This window comes from Nannobrachium achirus (assembly GCF_963921795.1).
Source record: "Nannobrachium achirus genome assembly, chromosome: 6".
NCBI classification, from domain to species: domain Eukaryota; kingdom Metazoa; phylum Chordata; class Actinopteri; order Myctophiformes; family Myctophidae; genus Nannobrachium; species Nannobrachium achirus.
The window spans coordinates 20042484-20070435 of record NC_137815.1 but is presented as its reverse complement, the minus strand read 5'-3'; the positions used below and the strand labels follow the sequence as shown (position 1 = coordinate 20070435).

General features: G+C 42.7%; 1 protein-coding gene across 1 annotated transcript in view; it reads left to right on the top strand.

Moving 5' to 3' along the window:
• Positions 1–2926: 2926 nt before the first annotated feature.
• The window catches only part of c1ql4b (complement component 1, q subcomponent-like 4b), a gene marked incomplete at its 3' end in the record, with an annotated part of 46445 nt that continues 21419 nt past the window's right edge, over positions 2927–27952 (top strand). The window contains exon 1 of the mRNA XM_080729157.1: positions 2927–3478. Within this exon, the coding sequence (XP_080585283.1) occupies positions 2930–3478 (549 nt within the window). The 5' untranslated portion in view covers positions 2927–2929. The remainder of the gene's footprint in view (positions 3479–27952) is intronic.

Here is a 27952-nt window from a genome sequence, read left to right as displayed (position 1 = left end):
TAGGCTACATTTAAAAACTTGTGAAATGAACATTCTGCTAAATGAGTAGGCTACATCTTTACACCAATACTTTTACTCAAGTACATTTTGATAACCGGACTACTACTTGTAACAGAGTAGGCCTATTTCTACATTGCAGTATTGAAAATGTTACTTAAGTATAACATTGTAGTATAGGCTACTTTTCCCACCACTGGCAGTGGCGTCAGTTCATAAAAAGCTAAGGTATGGCAACATGACTGGTGTCTTGCACGCGCGCACCAGTCATGTTGCCATACCTTGATACATTTATTTTAAGAAGTACATTTTATTTTTTTCCCCGTTTCTACGGTTTCTTGGGCTGGATATGGCAGCCTGGAATGGTTGTGCATTGCACCTGTGCAGCTGACCTGTATATAATTATAATACGTGTGACCATTTTTTAACATTTTGCATTTAGTTATTTTAGTGTAATTTAACAACATAATAACCAGAATAGATAGACAAAGAGATATTCATGGATTTATATTTAAAAGTATTTTTTATTCCCCCCCCTCCCCCCCTGGACCCAGGCTATGGCAGCTGCTGGCTATGTTATCTAGGCCTACTCTAAAATTCGAAAAACAATGATATGTCAAATTAAACGCAGTTTAATGCCACCTCACAAACAAATCTTTAAGTATTTGGGGGAAATGGGGGTGGGTGAGGAGGGGGGGGGGGGGGGGGGGGGTGTTGATTAAACCAGGCTCTATAGCAGGTTTTGATTAGTGAAAAGGTCACGGGCATAGGATGGGACGGCGACGGTGTGAGTGTGTGAGAGAGAAGCAGGGAGGGAGGGCGGGGGAGAGGAGGACAGATGCTGAGCAGAGGAGAACGGAACAGCCTACAACAAGTGAGAGAACTGTTGCTGCTGCTGTCTGCGGCGATCAAGTCGCTGCTCGCACGATGTTTAGGACCGCGGAACTCGACCAAAGTCCTCGTTGGAATACGTAAAAGTTCGCAAAGGACGCGGTGAATGATATTTTGATTAATTATATCACGCGGGATTTCCGTCAACGTTTGCTTTTGCTGCTTGGACAAGGGAGTTTTAAGTGACCGTATAGTTTATTTGACATACGGTCATGTCATCATCATGCCTATGCAAGACTTGGCTGGAAGACAAAATAAATAACTGGATAATTCATTTTTCATAAGCAGATTTGTTACTACAGTTGCAGCAGTAGCGCAACTTGCACGACCCAGTCAGTCATAAAGGATGTTTGTCTGAAAAGAACAATATTCCTGCAGCGTTTATTGCAAAATCACTTGTGCAGTAAATAGTCTACATTTTAACCGGTAAGTCTCTTGTATTATTAAATTAAAGAGAGAAAAAATGAAAAGTTAAAGCGTCTAGGCTGCCTAGTAAGGAAGTGTTGTTTCTTCTTTGCATGTTAAAACTCAATAAATATAAATAAAGTAATTCAATGTTCTAATACATTTTTTGTTGTTGTTGAGTGCATTACATAACAGTAAGTAATCGTTTTAATTGTAGGCATAGGTATTTAATTTAAATGGTGTATAGGCTACTGTCTATGAACCATACTCTATGGTATGAACCGAAGTCATAGCCTAATGATGATGATGATGATGATGATGACTGATCATAAGTGCTATAATCATTTCAATTAAAGGTTAGGGTTAGGTAAAATAAAAGTTTATAATACTGAATGTAAAATGTTTTTAATATGGATCATATGACTTAATTGATAGGCTTACTTTACAATGCAATCAATTCAATATGTTGAAATGTAATGACAAAATCATTATGGATAATTAATTAACTGATTGGAGAAAAAAATATGGAGCTGATTTTGTTAGTAGCCTATCATCAATGCTGATTGTGTGTGTGTGTGTGTGTGTGTGTGTGTGTGTGTGTGTGTGTGTGTGTGTGTGTGTGTGTGTGCGTGCGTGTGTGTGCGTGCGTGCGTGCGTACATGTTTGTGTGTGTGTTTCTTCCCTTTTCCCTCAGATTACTCCATGCATTAAGGCGCTGATCTGAGATGTTCCTCGTTTCATCAAAACCAAACAACAAGATTGTCCGCTCCTCAAATGGAATGCACACAGTCACAATTTTCTCTGTCCTTTCTTGGTCAGAGTTTACGTTCTCATGCCATGAAACCCTCCGTACAGTAAGTGGAATTAAGGAGTCACAGAGATATAAGAACTAACTCTCTCCTAACAATAAGCAGAGACTGTGATGAGTCCTTGAACAAAAACACTAGCAAGGAAGGAGGTGAGGAGCAGAGATTTGACCATTTCTCTCTCATTATTGGACAGACAGTTCAGCCCCCTCAGCCGTGGGTGAGATGGACTCCTGTGGGAGTTCTGTAGACCCCACCTGACAGCTCTCCGCCTGAGCAAGTGAAAGACACTCAGTGGAGGTTGTGCTATTACACAGCCAGAAGTAAAAAGAAGAAGACATTCTTGATTGTGGAATATCCTACATTTCACCTGTTGTGTTCGTGAAAAACAAACAACAAACAAACAGGTCTTCTTTGATTTGTAAATTCGCGTCATATTTAAGGCCTTCAAACATTTAAACAAATAAAAACGTGCGTAGTGTTAGTTTTAGCCTATAGAGAAATCACACCGAAACCAACAGGTTAACCTTATTGACAAACTGAGTGCTTTGAACTCTAAGGAATGGAAAAACCCGTCTCTCATTCCCCTCAATTGAGTTTTTTACTAACTTTACCTTGAGACCTGCCTGGCCGCTTCCCCTGGTGCCTTTCCCTCTTTGACCCAACCTCGCCATCGCCCACCTTTTTCAGTTGCTTAGCTTACCGCCTACCCAGAGTTCATTCTGGCCGGGACAACCATCCCAGCCAAGGGGGAGGAGGACTTCCTCACGCTGGCCGCGTCACGGCTCGGCCGCAAGAAACGCGTCATCGGAGCCGGCGTGGGCGTGGCCATGGTGCTGGTCCTCCTGGTGGCCATCCCCCTATTGGTCCACACCACCAAAGGGGGCGGCTCCGGGGGAGGAGGGGGCGGCCACTACGAGATGCTCGGCAGCTGCAAGATGGTGTGCGACACGTCGTTCCCGCCCCCGCAGGGCGGGGAGCTGTCCTCCTCCGTCTCCCCGCAGCCCCCGGACTTGGCGAGGAGGGGCAAGCCCGGGTTCCGCGGGACCCCGGGACTGCCCGGGCCCCCCGGGCCACGAGGCCCTCCCGGAGAGCCCGGGAAACCGGGGCCACCGGGCCCGCCGGGGCCCGGGCCGGGCGGCTACGTGCCCTCCTTCTACAGCCCCAAGATCGCCTTCTACGCCGGCCTGCGGAAGCAGCACGAGGGCAGCGAGGTGCTCAAGTTCGACGACGTGGTCACCAACGTGGGGAACTACTACGAGCCGAGCACGGGGAAGTTCACCTGCCCCCTGCCGGGCATCTACTACTTCACCTACCACGTCCTGATGAGGGGCGGCGACGGCACCAGCATGTGGGCCGACCTGAAGAAGAACGGGCAGGTGAGACGGCTGTGTGTGTGTGCGACTGTGCGTATGTGGGTATGTGTGTGCATATCATCACTGTTGGGCAGAAACCTTGTATCTCCAAGTTTCAAGTTTGTACGTTCTTTCGCAAAGTGAAGCACTGCTTCATCACACAAGGCCGTCACACAAAAGTAGTGAAAACAGCTGATCTACAAGCACACAACGCCTCGAGGTGCGAGGCGTAGTGTGCTTGTAGATCGGCTTTTTTCACTAGTTTAAATTTTTTTTAAATGATAAATGCAAAACAAACGGTTTTGGACATACAGGGTTTTCACCAGACAACGACGATGTGTGTGTGCATATGAAGTGTCATTTCTCTGACTTTTAATATTTTGGAGTGAATTTTAATGTGGACTTTTGCCACTAAACCCCCATATCTGTTTTGGGTGATAGTATTTTGATGCAGTTTGTTAAAGGGGAGGACCACCCATTTTCAATGACATTGAACTATGTAATTAATGTCAATCATTTGAGCTGTTAAGTGGAAATAAGAAAAAAAAAGTCCCCTCCCTTCTGTGTTGCCTAGAACTGGAGGATTGATTTTGGGGTTTGGCTTGCAAAGTACACCGTGATGATGTCATCACGGTGTACTTTGCAAGCCAAACCCCCCAAATTAATCAAAATCAATCCTATTAATGACATAGTTCAATGTTGAAAATAGGTGGTTCTCCCCTTTAAGTATCAATATGGGTTAATAGCCTATGTGAGCAAAACTGATTTTAAACTACACACCAAATTAACAGCGCAATAATTAAGAGAACGTGAAGTCAGGGATATAGGACTCATAAAATGCATGGAAAAGTAACTCATAACATATTCCTATTCGGCGAGAGTGGAAGCGTGGAATAACATCTCCCAAATTCTGATTTGGATGAGAACTATCAACCCCTGTTAAATAATGCAACACCGGATTTTCTGTGGATCGTCTGAAGGCTTTCATAAAGTTTTCACAAATGCAGTAAGTGATTTGTCCTTGGGGTCAAAGAGGAGTGCGAGGGCCAGAGAGAAGAAGTGCTTCCTCTAAGTGGACGTGGAATTTAACATTTTGAACATTTCTCCTGAGTTGGGCAGGCAGGAGAGAGAGAGCCAGAAAGATGGGTATACATACAGATAGGGCTGTCACAATTATTACATAATCGTACATAATATTTGTCATAATCGTCATAATCATTTCCATGTTGAAAATTGTTCATATATATTTTTTTTAAGTAAAAAATAGTGGAAATAGCAGATCTACAAGCTCACAGCGCGTCGCGATGAATGTTCTTTTTTAAGTGTAAAGTTGTCACATACCTGTATGTCAGTAATTTCTTTGTATATTTAGGTTATGTGTCATATCTACCATGTGCAACTTCAAAGCCTATAAGCCAAACAGAAATGTAATTGTCAACGACAAAAACACAATTAAATCGTTAATCGCAATTATTTGAGTGACACACACACACACACACACACACACACACACACACACACACACACACACACACACACACACACACACACACACACACACACACACACACACACACACACACAGTGGTGTAAATTAGCTAAGTACATTTACTTAAGTACCATACTTATGTAACATTTTGAGGTATTTGTACTTTACTTGAGCATTTCCGATTTCCAATACTTTTACTTCTACTCCACTACATCTCGGATCCAAACATTGTACTTATTAGTCCACTATATTTATTTGATAACTTTAGTTACTAGTTACTTTGTAGAGTGATAGTTACAAAACATACGTTAACCACTTAAACCCTGAATACATTTCGGCTATGCGCCACATTGTGAGCTTGTAGATCGTCTATTTTCAAAAGATTTGAAAACTTGAAATGGGACATTCTGCATACTGAGTACTTTAACTTTTGGTACTTTAAGTACATTTTGATACAATGCTTTTGCACTCAAGTCAATCCAGACTTATACTTGTAATTGAGTACTGGTATTCCTACATTGCAATGTTGATACTTTTTCTTAAGTAAAACATTCGAGTACTATTTTCCACCACTGCACACACTCGCACGCACACGCACACACACACACACACATGCACACGCACACGCACACGCACACACACACACACACACACACACACACACACACACACACACACACACACACACAGGCACTGACAGCTAAAGCGGTACGATAACGATCCTCCCGGTCTCGGCGGAGTGAAGTCAAAATGCAACAGCTGGCTACTGTCCTCTCGAGGCCCCTCCGACGTTAACACTAATAAATAAACAAGGAAACGAAACAAACGTCTGAAAACAACCTTGGGAAGAAAGCTTCCATCTGGAGATTCGTGACAAGCTGAGAGTATTAGGCCTTTAAGGCCAGGAACGCATCTGTCACGTAAACCACGTTATTTTATTTATAGTTTGGCTATTAAAAAATAGCAGATATACAAGCTCATAGCGCGGCACCGAGTGCCGCGCTATGAGCTTGTAGATCTGCTATTTTTACAAACTTTTGAATATATATTATTTTAAAGCGAACGTTATTATTATTATTTGTTATACATTGTTATCCCACGATTTTGTAACCCATTTTTTACACCCGGTGTCAATTATCTAATGTAATCCTGGGCGCTACACTCCCTCTGCCAACCTGGGGAGACAATTAAGGACTTACCTCATGCTTCCTTTTATGCATGAGGAGGAGTCCAAGTCGCTTCTTTTCACCCGACAGGCGGGAGTTTCCCCGGTTAAAGCGATACATTTTTAACTCATATCTTGGCTTCAAAATATTTTGAAATGGGGGTCCGCAGTCAAATGCATATATTCTAGCTAGGGGTTGTGGTGGAATTCAGATCAATCAATAATCATGAGAAAATGAGGACACAAGACAATCATATTAGGTGGTGGTGTGGTCAGGTTTATGTAACATGATATCATGGACAGAAATACAGTTAACACTCTGGGCAGTGGTAAAAGAGTTCTGCCAAGAAGAATGGTCAGACACTAGAGTTATACTGTGTGGCTTCAAGGCCTCTGGAACGAGCTGTACCATAACAAGATAGGCTTTACCAAAACAATAGTTACTGAGGCCTTCTGAAGACCTCTTGACTCCTAACTATCAAGTATTAGTATCATCATACAGACCTAGATATTAATATAATCAATGAATACATGATCTACTCTATAACGTCACACATAATCAATAATGATAACCTCTAATCTACTGCAGGATCTTTGCAATTAAACACTTTGAGCAACACAGATAAAGAAACATACGTTTTTCAGAAAACCATTAGGATTTATAAGACATTTTAGGTATTTTTCAGGTCTTTAATGGGTTAAAGCTTCACTGTGTTGAGGAGCTGGGATTCTGACATGTGCGATGCACAGCACATAAGTGTGACATCCTGGGGATTACCAGAGGAGATGACAAACTCGCTGTGCATTGTTGCAAGCCAAGTCAGATCTAGGCGGGGGGTTTTGATGGTAGAGTGGATGTTCCCCTACACATAATTTACACGCTACACAGAACTACAGCAATATGTTACTGAGCTGACACTGACCCCTGTCTACTACTGCTGGGCTCAGTGGCGTCAGTTCAGAAGAAGGTAAGGTATGGCAACATGACTGGTGTCTTGCACGCACGCGAAGACACCAGTCATGTTGCCATACCTTAGCAACAGGCATGATACATTTATTATACAGGATTCAGCATCATGAAAAAACCCTAGTTTGACCCCTCACATGTTACTTGAAGCAGATTTATTTTTTGTATTTTTTTCCTGTATAGTAAAGTTAATGGGACACAAACACAAATCTTCTTTTTTATGAGGTTTCCTCATAGTTGAATTTCAACCTTTTAGTACATATTATTACACACCTTTAGAAACACATTGGTGAAGAAATGTCTTGGTAACGATTTACTTTGCAGATTTTCTTATGTTCCCCTTACTATGTATAATTCAGGGTTTAGTCATTCTTAACAGAGTATTTCCCCTCATGCTATGATTGTCGACACATGTCCTAATAAACTGAACCTGCTGGGCCTGTCATGTGATTTAAAGGTATAGGGTAAGTGAAATTTTCTGGTTAAAACAAAAAGTGTTTTGTTAAAAGGTTAAAAGCGCTATAGTGTGATAGTAAGCATTGATATAGAGACAAATCTTAAGCCAATCAGGAGAGAGTGCCCATTTATCAGCTCCATTTTCCAGTGTTCCAGTTCCAATTTTTTCTGCTCATTTCTTTGTGTTATCACTTCCAAATTCACATGCATGGGATCAACTTTGACCCGAAAAATGCACAGACCTGGTTGGTTGTTTAACCCATTTAAGCCTAGAATTACTGAATGCTTTAACCAGTGAAAAATAGCAGATATACATGAAGCTCGCAGCGCGGCACTCTGCTATTTTTGAAAAAAGACGTGAAAATGTGTGCAAATCTTTGAATATATTATGGGTGGTCCCTGGAACTAGATATTTTGAGATGGGGGTTCGTGGCCAAATAAATATAATTTTGGGTGTCCTTCAAATGAAAAGGTTTGAGAACCACTGACATAGTAGTCTCTCAAGAACCACTCTAACCTAACGCGGACAGTTTAGTGTAGGCAGATGGGCGGGCGCGGCGAGTCTCTCCGCAAGTCTCTCCGCAAGTCTCTGACCAATAGCATGTGTTCTCCTCCCCCCACCCCACTCTGCTCCTCTGCTCAGCGCAGAGAACGCTGCTGCGTCACGACGTCAACACATTTGGTGCGACGTTCTCTGCACTCTGATTGGTTAGGGAAATTCTACACTTCCTCCAACAGTGATCATAACGCGATCGCCCAGGCTTCTTTTTCTTCCGATCGCCAAAAGATGCTTGGGTTTCCGAGGCTACTCAAGAACAGACTAACTGAGCTCCAGTTAAGTGAAAAGGACCTTTTCTTTGACGATGGCTGGCCAGATTACTGACATAGAAACATGGGTTTTTTCAAAAAATCTTAGAAGGATTCAAAAGACACTTATAGAATCGGATAAAAATTCAGATTTTCACGATTTTTCAAAAATAGCAGATCTACAAGCTCGCGCTGTGAGCTTGTATATCTGCTATTTTTCAATAGTTAAAGCATAAAATAATGATACACAATAATGTGTACCTGTTCTAAATAGGTTTTAAGTTGGACAACATTTGACCAACATGTGGCCATAATATTTTCCCAAATATGGAGTTGACTGACGTCTGACATCATAGATGTCTGACGTAATAGACCACATGCGGAGAACACCGCGGAGATGCACGTCATAGACCACGCACACCCCTCGTGTCACATGAATGTGACATGAGGTGTGACTCACGCACACGCACAGGAGCTGCAGGTTTTCATAGTAAATGCAACCTACGGTCGCAACAAAATAATATCTCTTACCCTACTTGCAAAAAAATGGAGGTGTGATTGATTTGGCTCCCAAATCCACGATTCAACAGGACTCACCGTAGAGCAGTGGTTCTCAAACTTGGGGTCAGGACCCCAAGTGGGGTCCCCAAATTATTTTGTGGGGTCCCCAGGTGATTAGCTTAATGTCATTTATTTTCCTCACTCAATGGTAAACAAACCAACACACAGTATAAGTGTATACAGGGTATCTGCACATTTATAAAGTGACAATTTAAGGACTTTCAAGACCGTTTTAATACCAAACTGGCCAAACTGTCAAATATTATGTAAGCAAGAGGCGAACATTGTGAAAATAGCAGGACTACATGCTCACAACGCCTCGCGTTGCGAGGCGCTGTGAGCATGTAGATCTGCTATTTTCACAATATTTATCTGTGGAACCGAGTCACGTTAAATGTAATACCTACAATTCCAAGTGCTTGTCAGGGTGGGGGTCCCCCAGTTCAAATATGTTTATTTTTGGGGGTCACAGCCTAAAAAGGTTTAGTATAGTATAGTACAGTATATAGAGTGCCTGGTGAAGAGGCCATACGGGGAGAGATTCCAGGTATAATTGGGGGACTCGGTTTGTTGCTTGCCATCGCAGTTATTGTCATTCCTGTGCTCTCCCGCTGTTAAATCTTTCATAGCCTTTAGATGAGGTCTTGTCCCTTCCACCTGTGCCCCCCCCTCCCTCTTTACACACACACACACACGCACGCACGCACTCACACACACAAACACACACCCCCTTCCTTTTCCCTTCTTGTCTGCCTTCTAACTTGGCCACTGACTTCATGCCCATTAATTATCTTTTCCATCAACTAAATTATTTAACTCAATTCGGTGCTGATCCTGCCCTCACAGTTTCACTCCACTCTGCAGCTGCACGGCGGCTCTCTATATATGCTGTGAATAGACAAGTGCTGCTACAGAGGAGGACCAACCGCCAGGGTCAATGAGGAAATTACAGCCTTGAGAGAACGCAGTAGAGCGGGACCGGTTGAAGCTCCGTTCAAACAGTGTTGATTTCGTCGACTAAAACTATGCCGAAAAATGTTTGTCGACTGTGTTTTTTTCACTGACGTAAACTAAATAAAAACTAAACAAAAACTAAGCTGTGGTGACTAAAACTAAGACTAAATATATTGACAATTTCGTCAACAAAATAAAAACTAGACTAAAACGTTAGGGAGGGACTAGTGGAGAAGAGAGTAACTTTATGTTTGGTTGCTCTCAGGTGTTGCGTGCTGAAAATAGCAGATCTACAAGCTCACAACGCGTCGCAGCGCACAAACAAGTGTAAAATCAGTCATTACGATGCCATCAAGGCCTGCCAATATACATTTTAGTCGACTAAATCAACTGTAGATTTAGTCGCCTAAAATCTTATGATATTTAGTCGACTAAAATTAGACTAAAACTAAAACTTTTCAGGTGACCAAATTATGACTAAAACCAAGTTACATTTTATTCAAAAGACTATGACTAAAACTAAATCAAAATTTGCTGTCAAAAACAACACTGTGTTCAAATAAGACGAGCGGTCGTCGTTTTGCTATAGGCGGGCAATTTGTGCGAATGGTTCAAACGTTCTTGTCTTTGTTTATTTGGGTCCTTAACTCTCCTACTGCCAGATCATTTATTTATTTATTGGGTCTGGCGCCATCAAAAAGCGGCTTACCTTTGCGACGTTATAGTAGATAGACAGACAGACATTTATTTTATTTTATTTATTTTTTTTGGTTGTGCAATAGTGCACTTTGGTCTGCCAGGCAGCAGAGGGCGGCGTCATGCGAGAATGAATGTGAATTTGCCTGTTATGTGTTGAAGAAGAAGAAGACCAGTCACTGGCCCCAGAGCCTTACAGCCAGAGGAAATCAACAAGGAAGTGAATTGTTCTCCGTTGATCTAACGCATAATGGATTTTTTACACCATCACCGCGGAAAATGTGTTTACAGTAGACGGCCGCGCGACCCCTCATCAGCTTACAGTCATCAGACGAACGAACCGAACGAGCGCCGTATTGGCGGAGAGGTCTTGCGAAATCGGGCGAACGTGAACGTTCAAAGCGTGGGGAGAGTTAAGACAATTAAATAATAATTCATGTAATGCTGTGAGGATTCGTGTAAAATGTCAACCAAATGTCAGGCAAAATATGTTGGTCTGTATGTGTGTGTGTGTGTGTGTTCAGGCATTGACGGACACTCAGTTGAGAGCTGATCCACAAGGCGTGGAAGGGAGCCGAGATTAAGACACAGCCCGAGGAGAGATTACAGTAAAGGTAGACAGGCCACAGACACGTGGGGCCAACGGAGAGATCAAGCAAAGAGAGGAAGATAGATGGATATTCAGAGGAGACCGGACAAGAGGAGCATTAGAGAAAGCTGTAAGATTTCTTGACTGGAGTAGATCTGGGTAAAAGCACGCAGGGTGAGGAGGGTTTAGAAGATGAATGAATGCAATGAAGATGTGTCCATCACAAAACAATTCAAATGTTCCTTTGTAGACAATTGATTGATTGATTGGTTGATTGAAGACTAGAAAAATGATACACCCAAAAAAGCCAATTTTCAATTTTTTTTTTTTTTTGCTCTTATAACAGGGGTCTTCAACGTTTTCAGGCCGGCGAGGACCCCTTAGCTGAGAGAGAGATGAAGCAGGGACCCCCACAACCTTTTCATAGATTCCATATGTAATTTCATCCACAGCACAATCATCAGTGTATTTTCGATTGATGTCAATTTGTGTTTTCAGATATTTAACCACTTGAACCGTCAATACTTGACCTTTCACTCTGTACTTAGTCTGCTCTTTTTCCCCTCTACACCAAAGCTCAAATAGCCGATCTACAAGCTCACAACGCCTCGCAGCGCGAGGCGTTGTGAGCTTGTAGATCTGCTATTTTTGGCTAAAGTTCTCAGAATTTGGACACTAGGGTTCAAGTAGTTAATATAAAAAAGGAGAAAAAAAGTTTCTATCACACAAAGATTTGGAGGACCCCTGTAGTAACTCTGAGGACCCCCTAGGGGTCCCGGACCCCGCCCTGTTGAAGACCCTTGGACTAGAGGTTTGCATAGGAAACAGTACAGTTTCATGCAGTACAGTTCACTGGTATAAGGTCAACTAAAATGATACACCCAAAAAAGACCATGGCTTGTCTCAATTTTCTTTTTTTACTCATATAACATTGAATGACAAACAGATAGAACACAGTACTATGATAGATATTTAACTCATATAACATTGAATGACAGACAGATAGAAGTAGAACACAGTACTATGATAGATATTTAACTCATATAACATTGAATGACAGACAGATAACACAGTACTATGATAGATAGTTAACTCATATAACAGTGAATGACAGACAGATAGAACACAGTACTATGATAGATATTTAACTCATATAACATTGAATGACAGACAGATAGAACACAGTACTATGATAGATATTTAACTCATATAACATTGAATGACAGACAGATAGAACACAGTACTATGATAGATATTTAACTCATATAACATTGAATGACAGACAAATAGAACACAGTACTATGATAGATATTTAACTCATATAACATTGAATGACAGACAGACAGATAGAACACAGTACTATAGATATTTAACTCATATAACATTGAATGACAGACAGATAGAACACAGTACTATGATAGATATTTAACTCATATAACATTGAATGACAGACAGATAGAACACAGTACTATGATAGATATTTAACTCATATAACATTGAATGACAGACAGATAGAACACAGTACTATGATATATATTTAACTCATATAACATTGAATGACAGACAGATAGAACACAGTACTATGATAGATATTTAACTCATATAACATTGAATGACAGACAGATAGAACACAGTACTATGATAGATATTTAACTCATATAACATTGAATGACAGACAGATAGAACACAGTACTATGATAGATATTTAACTCATATAACATTGAATGACAGACAGATAGAACACAGTATACTATGCAGAAGATATCATCAGAAAAACTGCCGTGAAACACAATGCAAAATAAGTAGTATTTACAATATAGAAAGGTCAGGGGGGGAGGTAAGGATATCGTCGTTGTCGGGTGGAAACCTTGTATGTCCAAAACCGTTCGTTTAGTATTTATCATCTATACTATAATTTTGCGAATGTCTGAGTGAGTGAGTGAGTGAGTGTCTGTCTGTCTGTCTGTCTGAAACAGCGTTTCTCCTCAGTGGCTGGAGCAATTGATCTGAAATCGCATCACCATTAGCATATGAACACACCTAACATAACTGTGAAGCCCGTTTGTCACTTTCACAAATCATATACTGTATATTAGCATTTTTATGGTGTATCTACTATCTATTCTGCATCTAGCTTGAGGCACATCTATTCTGCATCTAGCATGAGGCAACATGTTTAACCAGCTCTCTCTGTGTGTGTGTGTGTGTGTGTGTGTGTGTGTGTGTGTGTGTGTGTGTGTGTGTGTGTGTGTGTGTGTGTGTGTGTGCAGGCAGGCGGGTGTGTGCGCAGGCGGGTGGGCGGGCGGGCTGGGGGGGGGGGGGGGGGGGGGGTTAGCCATTAAACGAAACGGGTGTTTCTTACATTGATGCTCCTACATATTATCATGCAAGCACCAGTTAAAGTTACTTTCCATCCCTCATATACTGTATGCACAGTGCACATCCCATAACCCACACATTGCACATCATTTTGGAGCTCATATCTTTGAACGGGTAAGGGCTAGTTTTAAAAATGAACTAAACTAGTGAAAACAGACGATCTACAATCGCAGTGCGAGGTGTTGTGTGCTTGTAGATCTGCTGTTTTCACTACTTTTGTGCGACAGCCTTGTATGATGAAGCAGGGCTTTGCCTTACGAAAAAATTAACACATTTGAAACTTGGAGATACAAGGTTTCCACACGACAGCGACGATATGCTTTGTTTTCATTTAGTTTCGAGGTCCACAACCACAACCATTAGTGGATGCATGAACATAAAGTATGACTAACACGCCACTGCAACCCAGCACACGGGCATGAACTCAACGAAAAAAAATCTTTCATGTCCCATAAGTCATCAAAAGATTTGTGGTTAAGTAAATGACCTTTTCAAAAGGTTCATAATTCAGAGCCGATATATACAGTACTTTGCCCTTTACCATGATGAGCAGGGAACGAGATAATGAATATTTATAGTTGGCTCAATATGGGGAATATGGTCAGTTACACCCTTTCCAGTTCAGCAAGCTATAGCATATAAGCTAATATCTCATCCTATATACAACGAGAGACATTGAATTCCTTTGCCACTATGGCTTTATTCCACTTACTGGAGGATGCGAGTGGTGGACAAAACAGCAGCACTTTATTTAGCCCAGTAAAACACTTTGCTTGGCCTGAACAGAATTAAACTTGAAAAGTGCGCTCCCCTGGGGGCAGATGCGCACCAGGCCTGGTTGTCTTCCCAGACAACCCAGTCAGTCGTGGGGTGCAACCATCAAGGCATTCATCAAGGAAGCTACAGGGAGAGATAGAGTTTGTAGTTTAATTGAGCGGTTGGACTGCCTGGCAAGCAATGACTTGTTTAATGATAGGCCAAAATATATTTCGTTTGCCAACTTTCATTCGTTTAAGTTAACACTTTGCAAGCCACGGGGAGCCCCTTAATATTAAATCCGGAATATACCGGACATCTGAGCAAGGAGTCTCAGCCGCGCCGTCTTTTAATTAAAAACGAAATAAATGATTTTTATCCGAAAATCGGCGATCGTCTAACCTTCCCTAGTCACCACTCGTCCATCGATAGCGCATGGCTCGTCTGACATGAAGCAGAAGTGACGTCAGGTCCATTCCTTCCAGAAGCTTCCCTGCAGCCGTCCGTTTACTTTTTAGATGATAACATTAGCATAGCTGGAGTGCTAAGGGCTAAGCTAGCCAATATGGTCACATCGACTGTTCTGTCATTCTTGGATTATATGCTTGGATTATATGCGCACGGATCGCGCACGCGAAACGCACGGGGAGAAGATGCCTCGCCCAAAACTGCCACTCTATCCCAATGGAGATCCAGATAATCACGGTGAGCTAACGACCTGGGGATTGAAAAAAAAGAAAAAACAACGGCGCGGCCCAAGAAGGAGGGGTGGCGGGCTCATGTTTATAAACATAATATTATGTCTCAGATCATAATACAATAATAGAAATTTCATGGCTAATCTATCAACAGCCATTCTATTTCGGCTAGCAAAGTGTTAAGAAGGGAAAAGAAACACAGTTCTGTAGTAGGTCTGTATTAATTTATTGTTGAAAAGTAATTTATTTCAAACAGTCTCGGACGGCTACCCCAGTGGTCCGGGCCTTGTGTGGGGTTGTTACAATACCTGTAAAAGTAGAAGCATAATATTGTGTTTTGAAGAAAACTCAAAATGCCTTGTCAGGTGGAAATCTGTGAGGCCGATGTGGGAAGTTGCTTCATGATCCAAGGGGAATCCAGGGAAAAAAAACATTTGATTTTACCGTTAAAGAGTTACTGTAGGCCTGGGAAATACGTAAAATGGCCTAATTGCAACCTAACTTGCAACCACTTGCAACCATGTGCAACATTATCCCGAAACTGCGTGGTAATTCAGACTGCTGCAATTTCTTGCAACTGGCTGCAAGTTGCAACTATAGTTGTACTGCAAATCATTGATGTGGGCTGAGCTTTACTCTTGATTTGATCTGGATAATGTCAGAGTCAGAGGCTGCTAATTACAATATTTCAGATACAGGATGTACGGTACGGATCATGTCAGTCCATTCAAATGGAATTCACATTTCCTTTTTGTCTGTGTGCGGTTCCTCTGATCATAACTATTTCCGAGGCTGTACTTGTACCAAATATAATGATTTCCTTGCCTGTTTTGTTGGGCTTTTATGATCTTTCTTGCACACACAAACAGCGTCTACATGATGACTATATTTATGTTCTAATATCTGAGACCATTATATTCTGTATAGACTAATAAGACATGGATATCTCTCATCTCCATTACATCATTACCCTTTGAAAAGTGTTTTCAAAAGAGTGACGTGCTAAATGTTCAGTGGACATTTGATTTAAAGGGATATGTTCCCAAAAGGACTTCGTTTCCATGGGGTGTTTTTGTTGCATTTCTAAGCCAGTCATTTGAGGAGACTTCTTTTTTTTCTTTTTTTTACTGATTAGGTGCGTGGTCTACCTATGTTATTGTTTTTTCTAGATTGATATTCCTATGCATTTGTTATAGTGTTGTTGATGTACTGACATATTATCTTGCTTATGTGTATTACCTGCTTATTGTAAATCGCGTTGGATTAAAAGCGTCTGCTAAATGCCTAAACTGGAACAAAGCAGTCTCTTTGTGTCGCCATAGGGGACCACTGCTGCTCATCAAATTATTGTCTTAGGAACGTGACAAAAAATAACAAATGTCCATGAATTCAAGTCTCCATGGGGTAGGGCATTCACCAAATATTCGAATATTCGAATATCAAAGTCACTATTCGACGTTGTTCACCGAGTCAAATATTCACTTATCTTTATTTTGTTATTGTTTTCTCTCAAAAAATATATATAGTTTATAAAGCTTGGCTAGATAGGAAGTCATAAGAATGAGTTGTCATGAATTTGTTAATGCTCTATACCAGGGCTTCTCAAACCTTTTTAGGCCGTGACCCCCAAAATAAACATATTTGAACTGGGGACCCCCACCCTGACAAGCACTTGGAATCAATTGTAGGTATTACATTTAATGTGACTCGGTTCCACAGATAAATATTTAACGCAAAGGTAATTATTTTTTTTATTTTACACTTTTTGAGTTAAAATGAACGCTAATGTGAAATGTATGCATATTTGAAAGTGCATGTACCGGTATGTGCTTTGTGTATGGAGCATGTGCTTTCTGATGACTGTAAAATACAGCGTGAGAATGATCTACATTCAGGGAGTATAAATTCAAATATCCCAGACAGTGATAGTGGAATATTCAATTAGATTAACACGGGCTGTGGGCTTTGGTTTATGCACTGCAGGTAGAGCAGGTCCACGGCAACCCTTTTATATCCAATTAGAGAGCCTGACATGCCCTCAAAAGGTTCCAGTCTAAAGCCAATTAAAGACTTTGTTATCAACATTGTGACAAAATATTAGCATTTGGCACGCCAATTAGGCCGTAAATCTACAACGCTGGCTTAAAGGTTTTGTGTCAATGATGGCAACACGGCACCTTAGCCTGTTGTTACACACAGGTGGAGATACCCTGGCCAGCCTTTATAAAAATGTGCCATTTCCATTGCCATTCCTCTTTTTGTGGAGCGTTTCTCTCCCCGGTCCACCCTTAGTGGTCCCTCAGGTGAGTTTAAAAGACCCCTCTCTCAATTGTCTCGCTCCGCTCCGAGAGGTCTGTACATCACGCTGAATGAATCCTGTCAGTTTTATTACCAAGAGGACCAAGGCAACACTGCAAGACAAAAACAAAGGGAGGGGGAAAAAAAAGAGAAAAGAAAAAGAAAAGAAAAACAGACATGGACCGCCCACACCTCCTCCCCCGATCTCATTTCGGTTCCTTTGGAAATAGGCTCGGTTGATCAGTTTGTTATCCAACATACGTGCCCCCTCCCCAGCCCCCTCATCACTCAAAGCCCCTCCCCTCCCTCTACTTTGGCTTCCCTCACCCCAAATCCTGTGCTCAGACTGTTAAAAGAACATGCAGCTGTTCATGCCACTGTGTGCTCTGCAGGGACGTGGACAGAATGTTAGAGAGGCAGGCGCTGAAAATTAATAAAAGGGCATGTTGGTGAAAATAGCCGACCTCCAAGCTCACAACGCGTCACGCTGCGACGCGTTGTGAGCGTGGAGGTCGGCTATTTTAGGTACTTGATACCACACTAAACTAACCATTACGGCATGTATTTCTAACCAGAGAGGGCAATTCTTTGAACATAAGACGCTGCATTGAAGTTCAGGAGAGTTTGGACATGGCAATTCTCTTGAATGCTGCCTTTCGGGTATACGGCATGGAAAGAGGGCGTTTGCATTTCTTTCACCATAGTAAAAACTGCATTCATGGTCTGGAGAGGGCCCTTTTTACAGAGGGGTAAAAGGGCAGGGGCTCAAGCCCCCTTTGATTTCTATGCGTGCACGTGCCTTTGCCACTGTATGCTCTGTGTTACTGTGCTACCACACCCATCAGGGTCCTACTAATTGCACCACAATACCCAAAAGTACACAAAAGAACACAAAAGTACACAAAACTACCCAAAAGTATACCCCAAAGTACCCCAAAGTACCCAAAAGTATACCCAAAAGTACACAAAACTACCCAAAAGTACACAAAACTACCCCAAACTACCCAAAAGTACCAAAAAGTATACCCCAAAGTACCCAAAAGTACACAAAACTACCCCAAAGTACACAAAACTACCCCAAACTAACCAAAAGTATACCCCAAAGTACCCAAAAGTACACAAAACTACCCCAAAGTACACAAAACTACCCCAAACTACCCAAAAGTATACCCCAAAGTACCCAAAAGTACACAAAACTACCCCAAAGTACACAAAACTACCCAAAAGTATACCCCAAAGTACCCAAAAGTACACAAAACTACCCCAAAGTACACAAAACTACCCCAAACTACCCAAAAGCATACCCCAAAGTACCCAAAAGTACACAAAACTACCCCAAAGTACACAAAACTACCCCAAACTACCCAAAAGTATACCCAGAACTACCCCAAACTACCCCAAACTACCCAAAAGTACCCAAAAGTATACACAAAAGTATCCCAAACTACCCAAAAGTACCCAAAAGTATCCAAAAAATTAAACTGCAAGCAGCAATGACCGGGCCCTCGCAGCTCTACCCACGTCACAAGGGGTAGCAGCCAATTAGCGTTAGAATTTTAGATTCAGCATTAGCATTTGTTAGCATTATCATGTGTTAGCATGTGTTAGCATTAGCATGTGTTAGCATTTGCATTAGCATGTGTTAGCATTAGCATTAACATGTGTTAGCGTTATCATTAGCATTTGTTAGCATTAGCATGTGCTAGCATTAGCATTAGCATGTTAGCATTAGCATGTGTTAGCATTAGCATGTTAGCATTAGCATGTGTTAACATTAGCATGTTAGCATTAGCATGTTAGCATTAGCATGTGTTAGCATTAGCATATTAGCATTAGCATTTGTTAGCATTATCATGTGTTAGCATTAGCATGTTAGCATTAGCATGTGTTAGCATTAGCATGTTAGCATTAGCATGTGTTAGCATTAGCATTAGCATTTGTTAGCATTAGCATTAGTTAGCATTAGCATTAGCATATTAGCATAAGCATGTGTTAGCATTAGCATTAGCATGTGTTAGCATTAGCATTTGTTAGCATTAGCATGTGTTAGCATTAGCATGTTAGCATTAGCATTTTAGCATTAGCATGTGTTAGCATTAGCATGTGTTAGCATTAGCATTAGCATGTGTTAGCATTAGCATTAGCATGTGTTAGCATTAGCATTAGCATGTGTTAGCATTAGCATTTGTTAGCATTATTACGACAAACGGTTCATGAGATATAGAGGCACTTCCTGTTTGGTGAAGGGCACTTCCTGTTTGGCGAAGGAAGCGTCAATTAAGGTGAAGGACTCTTAATCAAGTCATATGACATCAGCCACGAGTCTGTACGACAAACGGTTCATGAGTTATAGAGTCACTTCCTGTTTGGCGAAGGGCACTTCCTGTTTGGCGAAGGAAGCGTCAATTAAGGTTAAGGACACTTAATCAAGTCATATGATACCAGCCAAAACTCTGTACGATAAACGGTTGATGAGTAAAAGCCAAAAAAGGAACAATCAAGTTTCGGCCAATCAGAAGAGGGGGCGGGGCTTAGTTAAACCAATTAAGGTGAAGGACACTTAGTCAAGTCATATGATACCAGCCACAACTCTGTACGATAAACGGTTGATGAGTTAACAGCCAAAAAAAGGAACAATGAAGTATGGACCAATCAGAAGAGGGGGCACTTCCTGTTTGGTGAAGGAAGTTTGACGCTACGCCACGGGCACGCCGTTTTACGAAAACTCACGATTCGCACAACTTTTCATCTTTAAGGTGTCTTGAGTATGCCGAGCGAACTTGAAGTTGATCCGATTAACCCCCTAGGAGGAGTTTGTTAAAGTGCGACACGTGAAAACGGCCAAAAATACACCAAAACGCCACTAATTAGTCAAAATGGCTGACTTCCTGTTTGGTTTCGGACGTGGCGCCGAGAGACTTTTTTTGTGAGTCCGGACACAATACAGATGTGTACCGATTTTCGTACTTGTGGGTGAAACCGTATAGTGGGGCTGTTGCGTTGAAATATTGTAGGGGGCGCTGTTGCGCCATTAGGCCACGCCCCCTTTTATTTTTTTAAGACACACAAACCTGAATTTGATCCCTTCCTGAGGAGTGGGGGTCCGCGGACCCCTTCCCGGCCAAGCCACGGCATGTGGAGTGGAGCAGCACGTAGCTTGTAGATCTGCTAGATTAGATTTTTTCATTTGCTTTTTCCAGCGCTGCTGGGGTCCGTGGTGGGCCCCGGTGGTGGGGCGGCCACCAGGGACCCCCTGGGTGCTGATCCCTGCCTACTTTTGTGTACTTTTGTGTAGTTTGGGGTAGTTTTGTGTACTTTTGTGTATACTTTTGGGTAGTTTGGGGTAGTTTTGTGTACTTTGGGGTAGTTTTGTGTACTTTTGGGTATTTCTGGGTATACTTTTGGGTACTTTTGGGTAGTTTGGGGTACTTTTGTGTATACTTTTGGGTACTTTTGGGTAGTTTGGGGTAGTTTGGGGTAGTTTTTCGGTATACTTTTGGGTAGTTTGGGGTAGTTTTGTGTACTTTTGTGTACTTTGGGGTATACTTTTGGGTAGTTTGGGGTAGTTTTGTGTACTTTGGGGTAGTTTTGTGTACTTTTGGGTACTTTGGGGTATACTTTTGGGTAGTTTGGGGTAGTTTTGTGTACTTTGGGGTAGTTTTGTGTACTTTTGGGTACTTTGGGGTATACTTTTGGGTAGTTTGGGGTAGTTTTGTGTACTTTGGGGTAGTTTTGTGTAATTTTGGGTACTTTGGGGTATACTTTTTGGTACTTTTGGGTAGTTTGGGGTAGTTTTGTGTACTTTTGTGTAGTTTTGTGTACTTTTGGGTATACTTTTGGGTACTTTTGGGTACTTTGGGGTATACTTTTGGGTAGTTTTGTGTACTTTTGTGTTCTTTTGTGTACTTTTGGGTATTGTGGTGCAATTAGTAGGACCCCACCCATCAAGCCTGATATGTAGTTTGTCGTACGACAGTGTCCCTCAGCGAATCTACAAGCTCACAAAAGCATCTCCGTACATTTTGAGCATGCAGTGATTTTCAACAAGCGTCGCTGTCGCATGATTGAATTTACATTTAAGCAGCACTTACACCCCTGTGCCCTTCCTTTCTACTCGCACAATGGTGTGTCTTATACTTCTGCTTTTCTGAGAGAAAGTTTATTGTGGAAATCTATTTGTGTTAGCCATTATCCATCCTACTATAAATGCACAAAATGTCTATCCGTCTGTGCGCAGACTTTTCCCCGCACGGCAATGTCAACCACAGGAAGAGGGCCGTGTCCTGGTGTCGAGACGGTAGGAAAGGCAGCTGTCCAGAACCGCCATTGTTATGTTCCTGGCCTAGGGCACCAGGAAACACAACAAAAAATAAGGGGGAGACGCAGTCAACAAACAAAGTTTAAATAATTTATTAAATAATCAAAAGTAATTAACTCAATCAAAGGTAAATGTGAGGTGTGGAAGTCAGTAAAGTCAGTAGTGTAGTGCATTGATGGATGTGTGAGTGGTGTAGTATGTGGGAATGTAGCATGTGTAAAACAGAGAAGAATAGGGCAGAGTGGAGAGGAGAACAGAAATGAACAGAACTGGGGAAGGACTGGGGAAGCAGGCTTTTATAGGGCGTTGGCTGGCACCCGGGCCCAGGTGCACAGCATCTAATTAACGGCCGTCAATTGATTGCTGCTCCCCAGTCCTATTGGGAGAAAGGAGAACAGAAATTACTACAAAGCAAACTCATAACTAAAGGAGTGACATAATACAACCTCCTACTGAGGGAACCGTCACACCCCCCCCCATAAAGACGGGGTCCCAAAGGGATCACCGGACACCAAAGTTACTATAAATGTTAAATATACTAAATATCAAATATACTACCTCTACTACCTACAGTACAGAACCAAAACCTCCTTTAACTTTTACTCCATCTCGCCACACCCTCCTGTTTCCAGCTTCAGCAACATTGTGCACATGAGCAATTTAAGAAGCTAAACAACAGGACGGCCTATAATAGAGAAAACGAAAACAGGACATTTTAGGGTAAAACATAGATCACCGGACATAAAACCATTTCCGGTTCTCCACACTATAGGGTTAGTCAAACATTTAGAATTTTAATAATAGAACACTGGTCCGTACCAAAAAAAAACTAAAAACTAAATGGAATGCCAAAATCACCACTTCCTCCCATGGCTAACCCCCCCCTGTCGGCCATCACCCCAGCCACTGACGTCAACGAAGCATATAAGGGATGAATGTCAGGACAAGAGAAGGACCAATTGAGCCTAAGTGGAGAATCTGGGAAGTGGAAAAAGATCAGTTTTAGTGACATTATTCACATTTCGAAAACCAGGGCCAGAACGAAATGAACCGTGTAACTGAGGGGTTTTAGTATCAAACAACGGTTTCATCTTTTTAATGAACGCCGAAACATCCCTCTTCATACAGGGCCAAAAGAAATGCCTACGTAACCTATTGTACGTTTTTCTCACACCAGCATGTCCAGCCTCATGAGCTACTTTTAACACTGACTGGCGAAGTTTAACTGGCAACACAATTTGGAACGCTGGTTCACCCACCAACCTTCCCTTACATGGCCGCCATTTTCTCACCAACAAGGCATCCTGCAGAAAAAACCCACAAGCACTGTCCAGCAGCTCACTCTCTGATCGTATCAATGGCAACAGCTCCTTCAAAGAAGGGTCAGCCTGCTGCTCTACAACTAGATCTGAATATGTTATAGGCAATGAAAACTCAGCAAGAGCTATTGAAAACTTTTCACACACTTTAGTCTTAACCAACTTATTTGACTGAGATGTGTCCTTTAACTTAGCCTTTACATGTGTCACACACGGTGACACTTCTGGGAAGTCACGTTCAGTTTTATCCGCTTCCCCCGTCACCCGGGGAACGGACGTCACCACTGCTGCTGGTGGCACCTCCGCCCACACTCGAGCACCAACCAGGTTGTTACCCAGGATGACCGTCACCCCTGGAATTGGCAGTGCTGGACGCACAGCAAGCTTTGCTTCTCCCTGAAACAATTCACATTTAAGCATCACTTTATGCAAGGGAACCAACAGTATGTTCATGTCTATGCCCCGGATAGGCACCTTGTCACCCGTGTCAGAATCATTAGTTAAAGGAAGAACACCAGCTTGAATAAATGAGTCAAAAGCCCCAGTGTCTCTCAAAATAGTTACAGGTACTTCTTCCCCACCTTGCACCAAAGAGACAGAACCCTTCATGATAAATGGACGGTAAGAATCTACTGCTGCAACTACCGCATCTTTATTTTGACCGAAATGTGGTGTAACACAAGTGGACACCGGATGAACTGGAGCGGACATGCCAGCCCCTTTTGGTTGCCGATCACCTGCATTTAAATTTTCAGTCCTTGGGTAACCGTTCAACATAAAACACTCAGATCTCCAGTGGCCCCTCTTATGACAATGATTGCAAACGTTATCCGGCTCCCGCACATTACCACTGCTGTTAGTGTTGCCTTTAGCGTCGACAGGATGAGGTTTATTATATCGGCCATGTGACTCTTTGGCAGCATAATTGCCACCTCCCGCATGAAACTCTTCACGGTGCGTCAAGACAAAATCATCAGCGAGCGCCGCCGCATCCGCAGCGGTGCGCGCTTTCTGCTCATTAATATACGTCGCCACTCGAGCAGGAACAGAATTTTTAAACTGCTCCAAAATCATCAAGTCACACAAGTCTTCAAACTCTGTTACCTCCGAGGCGTTGCACCAGCGGTTAAAATACGTAGTTAACTCACGTGCAAATTCCAAATGACACTGCTTGTCATGTTTCTTAGTAAACCTAAACCGCTGGCGGTATGCCTCGGGGACGAGCTCGTACGCCTTAAGCACCGTTGCTTTAACACGGGAATATCTTTGACTGTCAGCCACACTCATTGCCGAAAAAACCTCTTGCGCCCTGCCGGTTAAGACGCACTGCAACATCAATGTGCGCGCCGAATCAGGCCATTTACGCAGGTCAGCCACACGCTCAAACATTACAAAAAATGCCTCTGGATCACGTTCTGAAAACTTGGGCACCAGACGTAGACTCCCATTTATGTCAAACGACCCCTCGGACTGATCTGCAGGTACAGGAGATACGTGTGCAGCAGGTGTCATCTTACCATCCCTTATCAAATCCAACCTGTTCTGCTCAACCTGTATTTTAGCATGTTCAGTATCATATTTCATTTTTTCAATTGCATACTGAGTATCTAGTCTCACTCTTTCCTGATCGGATTGTAATTTAGCTTGCAAGATAATTAACTCTTTTTGCTGGTTAATCAATTCTTTTTGTTGATCAAAAGACAACCCTGTTGACACTACAGGCATCACAAACGGTGGCGCCACCGCTGTGACATCTGACCTTGTTGGAGCAGACAATGCCCCTTGTCCCTCATGAACAGGAACATCTTTCTCAAATAAATGCTCCCTTAACACTCGAAATAAAGTCTCCTTTAATCTCTTGTCAATTGGCTCAATTTCAATGTTATAATGTTCTGCTATTTTAAGTAATTGGTCTTTGGTGCATTGACTTAACAGTTCCTCAGAAGGAGCATCTATAAATTCATCTACAGTAACCATCCTGGCTACTGTGCGCTTTAACAGTCGCCCAGCTGGCAAAACAAAAACAAAATACAAGTGCCCCACTATTTAAACCACCCCGCTAACTCCACCCGACTGGATGTGCTGGTTAACGGTGGGTATTTATGCACATGAAGGCCACCGCAAAGGCCTAGCTTAACCCAGGGGTAGGAAAGGAAACCACTAGCTGGCGACCTGCGTACACCACCTGGCTGCGCTCCCGAGACGGGGTCCGCACACGCCGGTACGCACCCGCAATCTCCAGCCGCCCCGTGCACCTAAACCACCCCGGCCTAAACGACTTACGCTATTTAACCCCAGTAGCTGGAAAAAAACAAACGCACCTCACAGGGACACTTGTATAAAAAAATTCAAAACCAGCCAGGACACCCTTTAACTTTCACTTTAGCAGCACAATAGCCCAGGAAAAACCTCCCCACTGTACCAAACTTAACCAAATAGTAATGCAACTAAACCAAGGAAACTTAGATTAAACTCAACCCAAGCAAATTAACTGCATCTCCCAAACTTAAAGTCCAGCCCAAAAAGCATAGCAGCGCTTTCTGTACTCACCGGACTGTTGATCAAACAGGACAAAGGAACCCCCGGACTGATTCCCCAATGAAGTCACTGCATTCACAAAACTAGTGCCAACGAGCCATTAACCGACACCCAAATTGGCCAATTAACTAAGCTATTGCGGCACAGTACTAGCAAACAAATGCAGAAGGGAGAATCACTTGATTCTCCAAACTCACTGCATAAAAAGTCAAACTTTACCGGCGCGAGCCCCCAATTGTTATGTTCCTGGCCTAGGGCACCAGGAAACACAACAAAAAATAAGGGGGAGACGCAGTCAACAAACAAAGTTTAAATAATTTATTAAATAATCAAAAGTAATTAACTCAATCAAAGGTAAATGTGAGGTGTGGAAGTCAGTAAAGTCAGTAGTGTAGTGCATTGATGGATGTGTGAGTGGTGTAGTATGTGGGAATGTAGCATGTGTAAAACAGAGAAGAATAGGGCAGAGTGGAGAGGAGAACAGAAATGAACAGAACTGGGGAAGGACTGGGGAAGCAGGCTTTTATAGGGCGTTGGCTGGCACCCGGGCCCAGGTGCACAGCATCTAATTAACGGCCGTCAATTGATTGCTGCTCCCCAGTCCTATTGGGAGAAAGGAGAACAGAAATTACTACAAAGCAAACTCATAACTAAAGGAGTGACATAATACAACCTCCTACTGAGGGAACCGTCACACCATCGACACATACACCCATATATAGGCATATATGGAGATGCGGATTTCCAGAACCGCAGATCCGACTATGTCCATATACTGTATAGTGTATACTATGGTATGACTATAATAGTCATGCCAAAAATATACATCAATCTTAGACTGGGTATAAAAGAGGGACAGATAGACAGAATGGTAAAACCGGTGTTGCATAACTGTTTTCGACTTGCATCGCTCCTAAGTGTAAGACGGGTTGTTTTTTAAACAATGATACAAATCATTGTCCACAAGAATATAACACTAACAAAAAGCCATCTCCCCGCACTCGCATGCTGCATTGTCTGCCCGCCCGGCCCCACTTCTTCTTTCATAGACGTTTTTGAAGAAGCCGACCCCGGTGCCCCCACGGGTTCAGCAGGGTCCATTGTCGCTGTGCAAGATCTTCTCCTTGTGACGCCGTCTCCCGGGTCCAGGGGTGTCGCACCAAATTATGGGCCGTGGGTACAAGGATTCACTGTGGGGCCCCTGTGCTTTAACTATTGAAAAATCGGTGCCGCGCTGCGAGCTTGTAGATCTGCTATTTTTGAAAAATCATGAAAATCTTCTAAGGTTTTAAAAAAAAAAACGATGTTTCGATGTCAGTGGAGCTCAAACCCTTTCATGTGAAGGACCCCCAAAATGGTATGTATTTGGCCACGGACCCCCATCTCAAAATATTGAGTTCCAGGGACCCTCCCAGAAGCAACATTTGAGTTACAAATGTTCGCTTAAAAAATACATTATAATCAAAAGATTTGCACACATTTTTCCACGACTTTTCAAAAATAGCAGATCTACAAGCTCGCAGCGCGGCAGTCGGTGCCGCGCTGCGAGCTTGTATATCTGCCATTTTTCAATAGCTAAAGTATAAAGTAATTAAGGCCCCCTCCACCTTGGGCCCTAGTAACTCAGTCCCACTTTCCTACCCCTTGTGACGCCCCTGCCCGGGTCCCAGATGTGGTGTGTGGATACGTGTGGGCCCAACCCACTCCCACTCCTGTTTACAGGATGCTGCCAGCCGTGCATTTCTAGACAGGCCCTGAGGGACATAACAGAGCATCTCTTGTTGTCTGTTTGGAGGCAACGCTGTCATGGTGGCCAGGGACGTGCTGGGCCCCTGATTCAGCCCGGGAGAAAGAGTTGGAGAGGCCCTCGTTGCACGCTATAGAGAGAGATCTCTCTCTATAGCGCTAAAGAGATAGCGCTAAAGATTTGCCATTTCAGATCATGACAAGTGACAAGCCAGTAGGCCAATTACTGTACATGAGTTATATTTCGTCATTGTCTGGTGGAAACCTTGTATGTCCAAAACCGTTTGTTTTGTATTTATCATTTTAAAAATGATTTAAACTAGTGAAAACAGCCGATCTACAAGCACACAACGCCTCGCGTTGTGTGCTTGTAGATCTGCTGTTTTCACTACTTTTGTGCGACAGCCTTGCATGATGAAGCAGGGCTTTGCTTTGCGATTTTTTTTTTTTACAAATTTGAAACTTGGAGATACGAGGTTTCTGCCCGACAGTGACGATTTGCTTTGAAGGCCGCCCAGCCCCCAAAATGGAACGAAGGCGGACATTTTATTTTTATCCTAATGGCCGGCCTGGACCAGCCGGGAATGAACCGGCCGTTCGGGAGTTGTCCCGCTTTTCCCAATGGCCAGCACGTCCCTGGTGGTGGCGAAATGCAGGATATGCCAGTCATGTGTCTGAGTTTTCCATGCTAGAGCGACTACTTTGCACACAACGCCTCGCGTTGAGTGCTTGTAGATCTGCTGTTTTCACTACTTTTGTGCG